This window comes from Alligator sinensis, unplaced genomic scaffold (assembly GCF_000455745.1).
Source record: "Alligator sinensis unplaced genomic scaffold, ASM45574v1 scaffold946_1, whole genome shotgun sequence".
Lineage (NCBI taxonomy): Eukaryota > Metazoa > Chordata > Crocodylia > Alligatoridae > Alligator > Alligator sinensis.
The window spans coordinates 389,783-407,146 of record NW_005842751.1 but is presented as its reverse complement, the minus strand read 5'-3'; the positions used below and the strand labels follow the sequence as shown (position 1 = coordinate 407,146).

Below are 17,364 nucleotides of genomic sequence, written 5' to 3'. Positions count from 1 at the left end.
GAATAAAATTTTTTAAAAGTCAGTAACATTCTGCTGAGGAAGTTTGATGCACAAACTATTAGAGAAAGATGCTTGACTGAAGATAGGGGCAAAAGAAGACAAGCATTTGTCTTCCTTGTCCATCCATCACAGAAAAATCTCCACAAATGTCAGGCCACTAAGAACTGCCCACGCTGTCGAAGCTCCCTCAAGAGAACAGGATGTTTGGGAAGTCTATGGGTAAGAGCAAAGGCACTAACACTATGAAGAACTTATACAACTTCAGATGTGGTACTGCCATCTGCAGTCCCAAGATGATCTTCATCCTTTGGAAAGCAAGACCAAAGGATTTCAAAGTGACTGTGAGGATCTCAAAGAGTGTATCATTTACATCAAGGATATCAAACACAGCCCATGGGTCACATCTGGCCTGCGGAGCTTCTCTATCCAGGCTGCCAAGTTACTGCTGGGTTACCAGAAGTTCTGGGGTCAGGGCCTGCTGCAGAATTTGGGACTCTTTGACTCTGATGGCCACAGTTGTCAGCAGTGAGCTAAGTTTGCTGCCAATGCCCCGGACCGGCACTGCGCTCCTACATCCTCACTCCCAGGCCTCTTGCTACCGCCATGGCCACACCACCCATACCATGTTCCTTGCTGGATCTGGGTCATAAGAGCACCCCAATCCAGATATGGCCCAGGACTCCAGATAAGTTTATCTATATTATTTATTTATATTTATAAATAAAATGTATTTATATCAATAATTCATAGGGAGCGCAATGCTTTTATAGCAGTCCAGCTGTCTGAATGTTCACAAGGCCTACGGTTACTCTGAGAAAGCAAATAAGATTGGTATCTCATGCTGGTAGATGGAGTTCTGAATTAAGTTAGAGTTGACTTTAGAAATTGTTCTGTCAGCTCCTGGACTTCAACACATTTTGGAGGGGTGGGGTTTTTTTATGTTCATTTTAATATTCTGTTATTTTTAAAGAGCAATATGTTCTCAATTTAACAAAGTTATTTGGAATGGTTTGAGAGACGTCTTACACTCCCATAATCCAAAAATTACATAAATATAATTAAAGCTGAATGAATTTTGCTTCTTAAAATATGTTTGTTTTATTTATTATGTGTGATCTCATAAGGAACCCACTACTGCACCAGCTATGGTTCTAGCCATAAAAAAAACTACAGCCATCCATAAAACAACAGCCAAGCTGTTTCTTTAAGTTAACAACAAACGACATTAGAACACTTCAGTGCAAAATATGGAAAAATATTCCATTTTTTTCCTGTTTAAAAGAATTTGTTCATAAGTAAAATCTATACTTAAAATAGAAAAAACTGAGGAGGCAGTAAAGAACTCAAAAATACAGCTTGAAATAAGGGCTGTTTTGCCTCCTAAAAGAGGCACTCTGGAAGAATTAATTACTTAAAACCAATCTGTTTAAAATGCAGCACACCCCTACAGATAGACAGCAGGACCACCATTATTAAAATTGAACTGGTTTTTTTTACAGTTTGCTTTTTCACTTTTATTATTTAGGATAACAGAAGCGCGCACAGAAGTAGCATACATGGCAATATTTTGGTCCTGGGGATACACAGAATGTTAACAGGTGTGGAAACTGTTTCAACCAAGATTTAAAATGGGAAAAAAGCAAAGAAATTTCCTATTGGTCCTCTCTATTTAAAAAAATTGAATACAGCCTAAATTTGGGGTCAAATTTGGTATAAGTTAAGGATTTCCTGCTATGGCATTCATAACAGAGGAAAAACCGCCCACTGAAACAGAACCAATGCTAGGTAAGCATGTGGCAAACACTGAATCCTAGAACAGTGTCTGATGAATTGACGTAGGGTGCAGAGAGAAGCGCAGCTGTCCACTGCCCGCTGTAACTGAGGACGCTTTGCAGGAAGTGCTCTGAGTTACAAGGATCCCCTGGAACAAACAGAAGTTCACTGTTGGGTTGGGGGGGGGGGGGGTTGGGGGAGGGAGAGAAGGAATCTAGCCCCCCCTCCTCTCTGCGAGGCCGTGCTGTTTTCAAAATGGGATGTGGGGGAGAGAAAAGGAAGCAAACAGAGCTTGTTATAGGAGTTCCTCAGCCAGCGCTGGAGGCTGAGGTGGGTGAATTTGAGCCACCTCAGGGGGACTCCAATACCCCCACCCCACCCTCCAGCAGGGCCGGAAAAAACCCAAGCCAAACTCCCTTCACTCCCTTTCTCCCCTTCCATTCTGAAAACAGCTTGACACTAGCAGGCAGCGCAGACACAGGTTACAGAAGATGCTCTGTTCTGAAACGTCCTTATGCAATGAGGATTCAGATTTTCACCTGATTGGTCATTTTTGAAGTGGTCTGCAACCACGCATTTGTGTTTAGTCACAGGTATAGAATGCTTTCTGTGGCCACATCGAGAGAAAACTGTTACTTCTGTCTGCGCCCATAATATCAAGAACTTTCCCAACAGAGCTAGAAGACAATTTTCACACAGACAAAATATACTTACTAATGCTGGAATTTGGAAAGGACATACAATACACAGAATATACTCTATCAAATGATAACATTTTCACTTAAGTCTCACCTGAAGGACATCTCTTCTAGCTTTGCAGTGCCTTGTAGCAGTAAAGCAGGGTGTGGTTTAATCTTAACTCAGAGAAAAACATTGCCTATTATTGCCATAATAATTAATCATGACTGGAAAAAGCAAGAGACCCAAGTTACACAGACTGAGCTCCTTATCCAAAAGGAAGATTTAAAAGGTGACTTAATGATAGTACAAACGTAACTTCATAAAGAGATACCAGGTACTACAGGTCTCCTTAACTGAATAGAGAAAGGTAGAATTGTAGCACCCCTTTTTTATTCCTCTTCTATATCCCTTGCCAGCCTGGAAGCTGAAGCCAAATAAACTCAAATTAGAAAGAACACAGCAGAAATTTTTTGCATTTCAGTGGTCAGTCACTCTCAAGGCTCTTTCAAGCACTGCTCCCAAGGCTGCCTATTAATTTTACATCAAACAATCACTGAATAAAAGCAGAAACAGTCTTGGGAATAGGGACGAGAACTCAGGGTTTCCATCTTCCACACAAATGGAGGCTGGGGTCAAGGTCCCTGTTGCACACATTCTCCTTGGCCCTATGCTTCTTACATTTCTTTCTGCCCAGTGCCCTAACTGCTGCTGAAAGAAAAGACTGCCTCTACATTTCGGGTGCCTGTACACCAGCAGCAAGGTTGCTCTGATGCGCTGTAACTACAGCACATCAGAGCAGGCTCAATTAATCGAGTCTGCTGGAGTGTGGTAACTACCATGTTCTAGCAGACTCCAATGTCTCATGTATCAGTATCCCCATGCTGCAAAATGGTAGTAGGGGTGCTTTAACAAAAGCTTGTTCAACAAGCTTTAGTTAAAGCACCCCTGCCATCATTTTTCAGCTGATACAGGAGACACTCCAGGTGCTTTAAATCAGAGCGGCTCTAATTAAAGCCCCCCCCCACCTTTGGTGCTTACAAAGGTGAGCACCACCTCATTCTCCTCCAGAAATGTTTTCTAAGAGTGAACTATTCTCAGTTCTTTCAAAGGATGGATATACATGTCTACCACCAGAACATGAGTTAGGCCCCTGCTTAAAGCTAGACAGAAAACAGCTCTAGAGTTCTTACACATTTTCAAGCGCTAACTTTATAGTTGGTTGGCTTTTTTATAGCTGGATAGTCACTTTCATTCTGTGATCATCACAGATCCTGGTTTCCTCTGTTTAAAAATCACAAATTCTGATCAAAAACCCCCCAAATCTGCATTTTTCCATTATTAAAATGAAACACATATATCCATCTATTTTATTTGAACACTATATTTAAAATTTTAAAGCAATCTGGAAGCCTGCCAGTGCCTCAATCACTATAATAAAGTAAGTTATAACTACCTATAGATTTTCGTTTGATTTTGGATTTTTTATCATTCAAAAATCAGAGCTCCACCCTCCCCATCCCACCACCCACTTTGCTCACCAGGACATGGGTCCAACTGCAACTGTCCCCACCACTGCTTTGTGGTGCTAAGCAGCCCTGATAAGCCCTGCCAACCTTTCATAAACACCTGTAAATGGCACCTAAGCACCTAATGCAGGGTCTCAGATTTGACTCTGGGTGTCAAGTAGCTAAGAGTTCAGCATTGCAGCACCCAACCTGTAGGTACCTACATTCTTTACTGATTCCAGCACATTGCCCAATAAACTACCCAGGTATAATTCTATTATGCTTTAAGATTATTTCGGATGGAGGGACGCTTACTGAGTTTGGCAAGCCATTGAGGGCTACATGACAGGCAGCCAGGGGCAGATAAATATTAATTTTCTCAATTTTTCAGGGACCCCACAGCCCGTATAGAATGGCCTGGCGGGCCGCATCTGGCCCGCATTTTGCCCACCTCTGCAAATCCCAAAACACCATTTATCTTGACAAGTTATTGATCCTGCAATCTGTAGTAGGTGGGCATGTGAGCCGGGATCCTTGAGCACGCAACAAGTTGCAGGACCAATGCCCAAAACATCTCAGTGTGTGACTTAACAATCACTGATATATTTATTTTTGATCCTTCCCGGCCAGATTATCTTCTGGTAAAACAATCGGTTAAAATTATCATTTCATAACATAGATTGAGAAGATAAAAAATAAAATGGAAAAATTTAGCCACTATATATAAAGTCAGGATAAGATTTTCCCAAACGTATTATTCAAGATTTTTAACCAAATTATGTCTATAGATGTTTAGTGCAGTCTGAATACTCCCAAACTTATCATAAGCAATGCTGAAAATTCAAGTTATATTGGTTGGTTTTGATCAGATGCACTCTATTTCTTACCTGGAAAAGCTTTTCAATAATCACATTTTATATGATAACATATTTATGGATAGCATATTCTAAAATTAATTGCAATTTGGCTGTTCCCACAAACACTTCCATCTGTAAGCTAGTCTATTCACCAAAGTCACAGGTAAAAGCAAATCATATTTATTATTTCAGAAATGTTTACAGAAAGGCATGGGAGTTTTGGGGTGCTGTTTTTTAATGTGTTAGCATTTAAAAGATTCTGGATTACTCATTAGGTCCCAAACAGCCAGGCAAAGTACTGAGCACATGCTTGGGAAAATAGAGAGTGTTGAAAAACAAACAGACTGTCTCCTCCAGTTAACACATCCCCCACTTCTCCCTGGTCACCTCCTTCATGCTGTTCCCCTGGGGCACATGGCTCCTTCTGTACCCCTTCCTACTTGCAGCCTCCCCACTGTGCAGATGAACCATCCCAGCTGCACTATGGAAGCTGCCTTTATATACACGAAGAAGCTAGCTGATTTAGCCCTTAGCAATTTTAATGGAAAAAAAAAGAAAAACCCACACAGCCCTAGTCCACTAATGGAGTGTCATTAGTAAAATGAAAACTATTCAAATAACCTTTTTGCTCTCCCATTTTTTCCAGATTTAACCTATATTCAAAACACAATACTGTGAACATTCACAAACAAGTTCCATCAGCAAACCTCATACATTATAAACTTGATATGCAACACACACAAAACATTATGCTTTGTTTAAACACATGTGTAGCTTGTCTTTTTATATCAGTATTATGATAAAAATTGAGCAGGACAAGCTATTATAGTGCAACTTCATATTTGCAAGCACTGTTGCAAATGCTTTTCAATCTAAAAGAATCAGCTAATCCTGTCATATGAAGTTTTAATACATACTCTGTATGTCACTGGCATGGAAATATCAATTCACCATACTCTCATTCAGCACTGCTCACCTTCAAGATTTATGGTCAAAAAAGTAATTACATAAACATTTGTTGAAGTAATTTATACTTTTCATGAACTCAGAATTACCAGTAAAAGTGCAGCGTTTCAACTGGTCACCAATCAAGTTGTGCGTTTCTATAACAACTACCATTCCAAAGAACTATACAAATTGGGGGCATGTTATCCTCTCAGAATACTGTAATGTAATCCCTACTAGGCATGTCCACACATGGGTGCACCGACAGAGATTTTGGGGACAATACCGATAGTCAATATTTAAGGAGGCATATTGGCTGATACTGATCCAATTTCTGATATGCAGCTCTTCAGCTTGAAAAGCTGCATCCAGCTGGTAAGTCTGGTGTGCTGGAAAGGGAGGGAAAGGCTCAAGCCGGGGAGGGCAGATCAAGGCTCCTGCAGTGAGGGAGGAAATGGAGCTGGGACAGGCATTGACCAGCTGAGGCAGGGAGGGGCACAGGACAGAGCCGCAAGCAGTTCGTCAGGGGTGGGGGTGTCCCCATGGATCTGCACTTTGTGGGGTAGGCTGCAGCTGCCAACTGAGGCCAGGGCCGGTGCAGGACAGAAACATGGCTCATTGGGGGGGCAGCAGCTCCCACCACTGTGCGTGGCTCGTCCATCAGCTCCCGCCACTGCTCCTGCCGCTCATCCAGGAGGGCATGGGGGGCGTGTGCCCCCAGACCTGCCTGGGAACAGGAAGAGCCCAGCCCCAGCCCACCCCATGCAGATCCGGGGGCAAACAGTCCCCCCTCCCCCATGCCCTTCCAGACAAACAGTGGGAGCAGCGGCAGGAGCCACCAGACAAGCCACACACAGTGGCAGGGGGCACCCCCCCCCCCAACAAGCCGTGTGTCCATCCCAGGCCCAGGCAGCCCCAGCCCCAATGTCAACCCCCAAACCCTCCCTCACCGCAGGGGCCTTGATCTGCACCCCTGCACCTCTTCCCCTTCTACCACACCAGACTTACAAGTTGCACACAGCTCTCCACGCTGCTGGTTCTGCTCCTCACTGCCTACGTGCTGCACTACAGCTGCACACATGCGTGGACATTTATCGGACAAATTAATCAGCCACATCGGACCAATTTCCAATACAGAAAGTTTTCTTTATATCAGTGCCGATCCAATATCGGATCAATGTATCGGTGCACCTCTACATGCTATTAATGCTATCTATAAAGGCTTACTGTACAGTAAAACATTGTGAAGCAAGCCTTCCCTGGGAGCACATCTATTACACGTGCCCCCTGTTGGCAGCAGTCCAGTACAGGGCTGCTCCTACCCTGCTTTGGCCCCCTGTATCAGCCAAGGGGAGCTTCAGGCTCCCACAGCATGCTAACCTCCGGGCTGGCAGGAAGCACAGGGGCTGATCCCAGTGCGCACAGGGCCAAAAGAGCTCTGCCGGCTGTAGTGGCACCTGTTTCTTGGCCCTGTGCACATCAGGAGGGGTCCTTAAGTGCACGAGGCCTGAAAACAGCTGCCACTGCACAGCTCTCCTAGCCTATGAACATGGGGACAAGCCCCATGCCCAGGGCTTCCTCATGCAGCTGGGGGCTGGCTGGAAACTGTCCCACTTCGGGGCAGTTCCTGGCCAGCCCCAAGCTGGGCAGGAAAATCCCCATGCATCCAGGGGCTCGCCAGGTGCTATCCCACTTCAGGGGCAGTTCCCAGCCAGCCTCCAACTGCGCAGGTATTTCCCTGTCCTATGGGGAGCTGAGCATTGCTGGCAGGCAGGGAAAGGGGCAGGGCGCACAGAGAGCTGCCCCATTCCAGCGCTGCTTGGTTCCCAGCTCCCAGGGAGCTAGACAGGACTGGGCAAGTTCCCCATCCCTTGTGGCCCCCTGGTGTTGGGGCTGACTGGGAGCAATTCTGCTCCCTGTCAGCAGCTACACTTTAAGCTACTGCACAGTATCTACTGTGCACTTAGTTTACTTAGCTAACTGCCCAGTAGACTAATTTACTGCACAGTAAATGGTGTGCATGTGTAAACAGTGATGCTTTATGCACAACAGATTAGTCTACAGCACAGTAAAAAGGTTTCATGTAGCCATACCCACTGAGCGAGAATGCTGCACAGACAGACATTCTCAGCCTCCAGGATGCTCCGATGAGCACTGACTATGTCCTTACTGGGTCATTACACAAGCAGAGGCTAGCTACAGCTCAAAAGCATTCCTACCAAACTCCTCTCTCACCTCCCAACATATCCATTACACTGTAGATTGCAGAAGCTGGTGAAGGATAAGCCAGCTTTTCTAGGTCTATGTCCATATTGTGATAAATCCTAAGTGAAAGGTCCAATGCTTTTGGCCTCTTCTCTCCACTTCTTGCCTCCCAAATCAGAGACACAAAAGGGGCATAATATAGGAAAGAATCTCCAATCGCATAGTGCTGCACAGTATTACAAAAAAATGATGGTTCAGTAAAAACTTAGAGGGAAGAACAATACTTGCCTCTCCTTCTTCCTCCCCCCATACACACACACACACACACGCACACAAAGTCATGCTGTTGGATTTCTCTTAGAGGTATCTTATTTGGTTGGAGAGTAAAGAAGAGCATACCCACAAGCAGACGACAGAGTACAGAAAGTTTCCAGAGGTAAGTGTTTTCATCCTAGCTTCAGGAAGTTTCTATAAAGACTGGCTTTAAGATGGAGGATTATGAAAATAATACACCAAATCATTAAAAAAAAAACACTTACCTGTAAACTAAATATAAAATAGCCACTAACACTTTGTTCTGCAATCACATCCTCCATGGTACGTAAGGTAGTACCCAAGTAGGAATTTAGGAGTTGAGTAGGAAGCAGTCCAACTGAAGAAGCCATCAGATAGTTGGGCAATGACAGATCTGTAATCTGAATAAAATGAGGTGTAAAAAGCAGCACCATTTTAGTATAATTTTGATGTGTAATTAGTATGATTAACTGCCCCCTCAGCTATACAAGCAAAAGCTTATGATTCGTTACATTACACTATTTTGGGTATAAAAGAAATCTAGAAAGACAAACTTTTTAAACTCTGGCTGGTTTGCAGATCAACTAGGTATTCCTCATTTTATCATATTTCATCTTATGCTGAGCTGTACCCTTAAGTGGAAATCAAATTAACCAAGGAAATAATTACTTCTCTTGCCCTTCTCTCTTTCTTAGAGGTCAGCAGAAATGGCACTACAATTTATCAGAAACTTGTTCTCAGAAAGAAACTACAGTATCAGATGAAAAAGGCAACAAGGCATGAAGTGAGTTTTGATATGCACCAGCCTTTGTTTTCTCATTTCCATAATGAACTGAGAAACTGTAAATCTTTACTAACAAATATATCATGCTCAAAATCACAATGAAACAAATTTAGTTAAAATGCATTAAGTGTAGCCACAATATTTCTGTAAAGAAAAAGATAAGAATCATTGTAAATCTCCTGTGAAATACTTCTGTATTACAGTTTTAATTGGGCAAGGAGGCAGCTAAATATTTTTTTAATGTTGATAAGAAACAGGAAAAAAAAATGCACAAATATTATTTCATCCTCTTTCCTGAATTGATTTGTTGTTTTGAAAAGCTCTAAACAGCGTGCACACTATTTGCAACAGGACAAGGTACACAACATTAGCTAAACTAAGTCAAGCAGGATCTGGGGCTGTTGAGACATACAGCAGAGGAATGTAAAAGCTAAGAGTCCAAAGGGGGATAAAATGCATTTACGCAGGGCCACAACAAAGGGAGGGACTGAGGGGGGAAGAGAGAGAAAGGGTTACAAATAAAAGCAGCAAACTGATCTACAAGAGGTACCCAATATTTCCATTTAGGGGCAGAGACACGTATCCAGACTTGTAAGAATAAAGACACCAAATCTTCATTCCATCCTCCTCACCCACACAAAGCAACTCAGCACTAGCAACAGTAGATACTTCTGCATGCCTCCTAGCTCCTGCAATTCAACCCTGATTGAAAGAAAACTACTTTTAAGGCTGAGAAAACAGTTTAAGATGCTAAGCCTCTTCAGCTGCTGCCTCTCTGCAGAAGCTGTCAATAATGGGTGCTAACAGAAGGGAGAGGATGGGAGGGGGGCAAAAAAACCAAAACAAAACCTCACAGCATTTTACTGGAAGAGGAATTGTGTCAGTTTGACCTGGTTCACCAAATTGAATCAGGTACTAGATAAAAGTGCCAGAAGGCCTCGCTGAAGCACACAAGCTATACAGACATTGGGGAGCCAGATCAAACTGACGCAATTCCTCTTCTGCACATGTGCTGCACTTAGTGTGAGGACATGCCAAGCTGAAAGTAAAGCACTGGGTTTTTTTCTCCACATCTGTCAGTACCCCATGATGCCAACTGGTATCAATATTGATGTGAAAATGTGTCCTTTTAAAACTAAAATGAGATTCCCAACTCATGTCAAATGAAGTCCCTGGGAATAATACCACTAATTTCATGCTGAGAAAATGTTTCTTCTTACTGGTTCCTACTAACCAAATGTTTCAAGCTCATAGACTGCAAAATTCATCTGATCTAGTCTGAGAACTCCAATTTAGGAAAGTAGACTAATTAAATTCAAATCAGGTTAGTGAACAAGTATACTGAAGTCCACATAACCTAGTACTTCTTTCAGTTTGTTGAACAGTGAAAGATGGCAAGAAAGGAAGTGAACTAAAAATGTAACTCCTCCTATATGTCATCAATCACAATACATTACATAATGTTCAACATAAGGGTTACTAAAAAAATTAAAAAACCCAACAAAAACATCTTAGGGTCCATTAACAAACATTTTTGACAATACTCGTTGGGTCAAAGTGTCATTGTCTAGTACAGTATATTATGAAAATGCTGTTATTGATTGAAATAGATCTAGCAATGTGCTAGACTGTGCTAGCAGATTGAACACACGACTAAGTTAGACTGAACTAACAAAAAGCCTTTGAGTTTCCTATACAGTCTTTAAAATAGAAGTTTAAAAGCAAACTGTCAGTTGTTCCTAAATAATTTCTCCAAATCTCCAACTAGAACAAGAAAACACCTTCTAAAACTAGTTAAGTACAGTCCCCAGTGCTGAACTTCTACAAGGAAATACCTGAACATGGCAGAGTCTTTAACAAAATAAAAGACAAAGTCCCCCCCAAAAAATCAGCAGCAGGGTTAGGCATTTTGTTACACATACCTAAAATAAGTGATTATTACTATGGGAGTGCACCACTAAAAGCAGTATAATCATTTTAAGCATAACAGGATTAAATAATTTAATATAAAAACATATTTTTGAAAGTCAAAAAGCATGCCAGAATCACGTATCTTAACACAAAATATTAATGGAAGGGCTTTGGGTTTTTTTTGGGGGGGCGAGAGGGGGGGAGTTGGAAGGGAGAGGAGGGGTTAGAGAGAGGGTGGGGGCAGGGAGGAGATGCAGGAGATTGAGAGGAGATTAAGACTATGATTTTCTTTGGTTTTTCTCTTAAAAGATGTCATCTACCATCCCAACTGGAAGATGACATCATTCAGTGGAAGACTTGTAAACTAATTTGATAAGTTGCTTCTAAACTTCATGCTGCAAGTTTTTCTTCCTGCAGATTGAAGTATGTGCCAGCAACATGAGCAATATATTTTCTCTGTGTGGAAGTTTGACTAACAATTTTACTGAAAAGTACATTAATGATCAGCCTAGAGCTAAATATTTGACAGATGCTCTTAGATTACTATTTTTTTTCCTTGTTTTGTGATATCATAGGAATTGGGCCACAGTAGAAGTCTGCACAGCAGAGACCTTCTTTATTGCCAAAGGGATATATCAAGTGTTATTATGATCTATAAAATAAAAACGCAGGTATGGGATTTGTTAAGTAGGGCATTGTCATTAAATCTAGTGGAACTGGGAAACAAATCACAAAGATTAATTAAACACCTGTGGGTATTTCTCCGTCGGTGAACAGAAAATAAATCAGTTTAGTTGCAAAGATCCACTTTTATTTCCTGATCCAGAAACAGTAGGGGACATGAGGATCTCAGACCATTTCCAAAGGAAGAGCCAGTAAGTTCAGAACTGGCCTGAGATTCCTGCATCTCATTAAACCGCAAGCCAAGAAGCTAGTGCACAGAAAAATGATGCAGCCAGTGTTCCTTTAGGTCATGATTTGTGGGGTTGGGTCTATGCTGATCAAGGCTGTACCTGGTGTTCCTAGCTTGGAAAGAAATAGGAAGTAAAGGCTATGTTTGGTTTTCTCTGGTAAACACTGGCAGTCAAAATCTTTTCTTAGGGGGTCAGCAATTCTTAAGAAACCTTGCAAAGGACACAAGGTCTTTCAATTTGCCTAGAGCCTGGTCTGTTCTGAAGCCAAATAGTACTCAACCCTCGAACAGAAAGTTTTCTATCAGGGTTTTTATTTCTGGAAGATGTGCAAATGCAGGTAACCACAAGTTGCATCACTGATTCCTCTGGGACGCTACAGCTCAAGATATTATATCTGAAGCAGAAGATGCTCTCAGCCTGTGGTTTAGAACTTAAGTAATATACAGTGGCAAAAAGTTAGGTAGGCATGCAGCACTGATGAAAGAGACCTAGTCTGATCTATTATTTGCATATTAAATATGACTGACGCCTTTAGCTGGTTCCATCTGTGCCAAGATTTAACTAGGCTTTTTGATGTTTTGGGGATCAAAGCAGAGATCTGTGCCCTCCCCCTAACTTTATGGATTCATATGTTTGACTCTAGGAGGTTCAATCCCTAAAATTTCCCCTAACACTGGCCTCTGAAGCAGGAAGCTGTTGCATGCACAAGAGACTGAACTCTTGAACCCTTCTTTCATTGTCCCTGGTTCTGACAGCAGAGCTGAGTACCTGTAGTATGGCACTGAGATCTTTGGTCAAATAATAGCTCCTTCCGCCTTCCATTTCTCCCCACTCTCCTACCACACATACATAAAAATGCTAATGCCTAGGCTAAGAACGTAGCAGCACTAGAAATGGTCTAAGGAGTCTAAGGCCCCTATGCACCTGCTGCCATGGCTGGAAAGAACCAACAGTCATCATGCCATGCTTCTTTTACAGCTCCTCCTCCAAATTGTGGAGGGCACAGCTGCAAGAAGGTTCCACTGGTCCATGCTGGACCCAACTCATACCCCAAGAACAGGAATGTGTCAAGGTCACTAGAAAGATTTTTGTTTTCTTCTGTACCAGCCCTTTAGAGAAGCAGCTGCCCTTTCAAATGGGAGCCAGTACAGTCCTCTCAGGCTTAAAACAAACAAATCCAGTGCTTCTCTTACTGCTTAGCATTCTCCAAGCAGTAACAGAATGACTTTAACAGGAGTCTGTGTTAGAATCATTGTTGTTCTGGTGGCCAGTGGTGAGAAACCTGACAGAAGCCATGTCAAAGGAGAGGAGATAGGATCTTCAGACAACCTGTGTAGTAGTTATCTGATAGCATACATGATAAGCAAGCTCCAGGAATAGCACAATGATAGGAATCCCAGCACCCTACCACTCTCCAAGAGGCAGAGGGATACGAAAAGAAGTGTTCGGCTTCTCACTCAGAGTTAATTTCTTATTCTTTTGTATCAACTTCTATTTCACCAGTTAGGTAGATTTTTATATACAGGTTTCTCTTGATTTATCCACTACATGCGTTCCTGGAGAACGCCACATAAATTTAATTTGAATAAAGTGAACCCAACGTTATAATGTAAGAGATAGGGATAGTTTCTTGTGTCAGCTGCTCCCGGGGCTGCTCCAGCACGGGCTGGGGTGAGTGCAGGCAAGTGAAGCCCCGGACAATGCAGGGCGCAGCACTCACCCCAGCCCCGGCTGCAGCAGCCCCCGCCAGCTGCCTGCAGCTACTGGGCTGCACCTTGCTCCAAACCCCGCAGGGCTCTGCCTGTCTCCACTCACCCCAGCTCCTGCTGCACTGCCCTGGGAGCGGGCAATGCCAGTTCATCAAATAAAGACAACTGCATTTACTTCACCAAAGTCCAAAATAGAGATGTATGACTATACAGATAACTCAACACACGTGATCAACTGATGCTCATTTGTTGTTTCTACACTAATTTCCTTCAGTATCATCAGAGGTTATTGTCACTAAGGCTCAGAACAAGTTACCAACACAGAAGGCCAATTTAGAACATTACTTTAAAACGCAATGTCCTGCATTTTGTCTCAAGCGGGCATAGCAGAATGATGAGCAGCTGTCAAGCCATATTTTCTTCCAATTGTGACCTGTCCTTTTTAAAAGGGTCTCATGTAGGAGTCACCTCTGCTTGCTGTGGACTCTCCATGTGATGGGTAAATGAACAGCTGGTATTTCCCAGACTCTATACATTACCTTCTACATACAAGAAAACTAGCTCCCAAACATTATTATAAAAATAATTTTAAAATGGTTGAGTTAACCATAATCGTGTTCATAACATGCAAGTAGCAAAATGTACCTAAAAAGAAGGAATACTGCTGTTTCTTTTAATTGTTACAGGCTTTTTTGGGACACGGTCTGTATTTTCAGGCTAAAAAGCCCCATGCACACCTTTATTTCCTTAGGTACAATAGTTCCATAAGTATTCTGGGTTGGTACTAGGACTTCTTGAAGTTAGGGTGTATCAAATTGCATATGCCTTTGTTAGACCACAAAAACAGCATTCAACTACACCTTTAATAATAATTTTAATGAGCCTAATCACAGTAGAAATGTTTGCTTAAAATGTTTGAAGGATCAGGGCTTCAGGAGAGAAGAAAACGGGTTTAACTTGTACAGTTCCATGCGATTCAACACAACAAACCAAAATGCCTAATTTCTAGAACACTGATTCTCAACCAGGGTGTTACGAGATCCTATTGAGGGTGTCATAGGATGCTGGACAGCATTAGCACCATCGGGTATTTATACACATACATTTGTCTGCTCCAATGCGCCTGAGACCCGACCCGGCACGTCAGAGCAGACTCGATTAATCAAGTCTGCTCTGCATGCGAGCTGACACGCCTGGCACTGTGTTGCATTGCATGCCTTTGTATAAATGGTGAAATGCGTGTCAGCGCTAAAAAAAATGGCGGTGGTGCACTTTTGAACTAAAACACCTTTGATGTGTTAACTAAAACGCATCAAACGTGCTTTAGTTAAAAAATGCACCACCCCCATTTTCTCAACACTGACACGCATTTTATCATTTATACAAAGGCACACGATGCAGCACCAGGCACTTTTAAAAGTGCCTGCTGCTGCAACACAAATGTGTACAAATGCCCATTATGTCTGCTAACACCTACACATGATGCACAAGATAAACCCAGAGATTCCAAATAGGAATCCATATCATCAAAAATACTCTGACCTGCTGTGGTTTTCCTGAGCAATCTGCAACAAAAGAATCGCTCTATTATTTTTCCATAGTCAAAAAAACGAGTGAAAGCTATGAGTTGGCATTTTCCAAAGGGTGCCTAGAGGCTAACAAGGTTGAGAACCACTGTTCTAAATTCCCTTACATAAACAAACCAAAACCATTTTGAACAGTAAGAACAATTTCTGGCCTGCAGATTCAACTGAGCTAAATGCATGACCAAAATTGGATACTATAGACAGAATGACTTCAGGAGAAAGAATGAGCTTTCCTATACTTCTAAAAGTACAAAGAGAAACCAACTTGAAAGCTAGCCCGTTTCCAGAAGGGAATCTACACTAGAGCAATTCCAACTATGACAGAAGTTCCAGATTTCCTTTCTTGCCAATTTGCATGGATTTAAAATTTTCATATGTCTATGTTTTGTAGGGATAGTTTTCTTCCATTTGTATTTTTATTATTATTGACAACTAATCTGCTATGTACAACAGGCTGAATTCATTCAACAGAAAAAAATCTGTTTTTCCTCTCATCTCTTTCTATCCTGGTAATCGCATAGATTACCACAGCTAATCACAGTGTGTAGTTTACCATACACAGGTTTAAAAAACAAACAAATAAAATCACTCATTATTTGGATTAAATGTCCCTCTAAATGCCAAAGGAAATGTTAATCCTCCTTCTGAATCTGTTTTAATGCAACTGTCTCCAGACCTGAAGTGTTTAATTTAATGTGAGACTCATTTACTCTGAATAATTTTTTAAGAGTTGCTGTAAAACCTTTCTACCCCTCTGCAGAGGTTCTGCTGTACAGAAAGCATCTTGAGATTTCTTTTAAACAGCACATCTGTTCAAAAGTATGAGCATCTTTATTATTTTCTAAGACGCAAAATAATTCCAAAAACTCTCACTTCACGAAGTGTCCCCAGAGCCTTAAATCCCCACACAGATTTATACTTTGCCTGAAAGAGTAGGGGATAGGAGAAGCAAAACATCAAACCTTTTTCTGGAAGAGGAACTTTCACTGGGGGAGTATTTGTTAGAGTACTCTCCATGTAGCCATCAATATCTGTCCAAAACTGACTCCACTATCATTGCTTATAACATCACTACATGATTACTGCGACTGGAAAATTGGGGGGGGGGGGAAGGAGAGGGAAGAATAATTAGCTTTCATACACTGACTTAGATGCATATCACAGCAGTCCTGGGTGTCCAGTTCCCCTGCCCTACCTGTGAAGTCAGCAAAGCCCAGACCTGGCAGTCAGTTCTGCACAGGGTCTACCAAAGTCAACACGGTGCTGCAGGGTCACCAAAATCCACCTGCCCAAGCCTCACTGCAGGGTTCGGCTCTGCCCCTGCCATCACATCTGTGCACACAGCCCCTCAGTGGGCACGTGCTTCAATTTCAAAGGGGGCTTGTTTTTTAGCTCCTTCCCAAAGCAACAAGTGAAAGAAACTGTTTCAAGAGGACAGAGGCAAGACTGCAAGGCCAGAGCATGGGGAGGAGCTGGGTCCATGCTGGCTGTTTAATGCAGGAATCAATGAAACAAAGATGGTGACGGGTTTCCCGTGCACACACCAGGAATTGGCAGACAACTGTGGCTCCCATGGCAGGTCTCCCCAGGCTCCAGGGAAGCGGGTGACACATCTTTGGCTCCCATAGCGGGTCTCCCCAGGTGCCAGGTAAACGGGTGACAGGACTCTGGCCCTGGTGGTGGGTCTCCCCAGGCACCAGGGAAGTGGGCCGACTCTGGCCCCCACAGCGCATTTCCCCAAGAGCCCAGGCACCAAGGAAGTGGGCAGTGCGACCGTGGCCCTTCTGCGGGCTCTGACCCTCCACCAGCGCCGGGCCTGGGGGCACTCACCGAGAAGACAGCGTTCTGCAGCCCGAAAGGGATGGGCGTGAGCCTGGCCAGGGCCACCACCTTGAGCCCGCTGCCTCCCTCCACCACACGGATGACGGCGCCGAGCCGCTCGCTGCCCTGGATGCGCGCCTGCACCCAGCGGGCCAGCAGCCGCTTGCAGGCCACGTGGGCCACGCAGGTGCCCACCAGCACGCCCAGCACCATGAGCCCCATGCCCAGCACGAAGCCGTACAGGTAGCCGGCCGCCACGTTGAGCAGGATGTAGCCCCAGCCGCACGGGAAGGAGACGAGGATGAAGCCCAGGGTGAAGAGCAGCGCGCCGGCCAGGCCGTCCAGACTCTCGGCCCACAGCAGCAGGTCCCGCAGCGAC

The 17,364-nt window shown here is 43.3% G+C and overlaps 1 protein-coding gene across 1 annotated transcript in view; it reads right to left on the bottom strand.

Annotated features, from left to right (window-relative positions):
- TMEM64 (transmembrane protein 64) overlaps positions 1-17,358 on the bottom strand; it is an 18,843-nt gene extending 1,485 nt beyond the window's left edge. Inside the window, exons 1-2 of the mRNA XM_025216578.1 lie at positions 16,995-17,358; positions 8,506-8,661 (exon numbers count right to left, since the gene is read on the bottom strand). Coding sequence (XP_025072363.1) covers positions 8,506-8,661; positions 16,995-17,207 — 369 coding nt within the window. The 5' untranslated portion in view covers positions 17,208-17,358. The remainder of the gene's footprint in view (positions 1-8,505; positions 8,662-16,994) is intronic.
- Between the last annotated feature and the right edge of the window lie 6 nt (positions 17,359-17,364).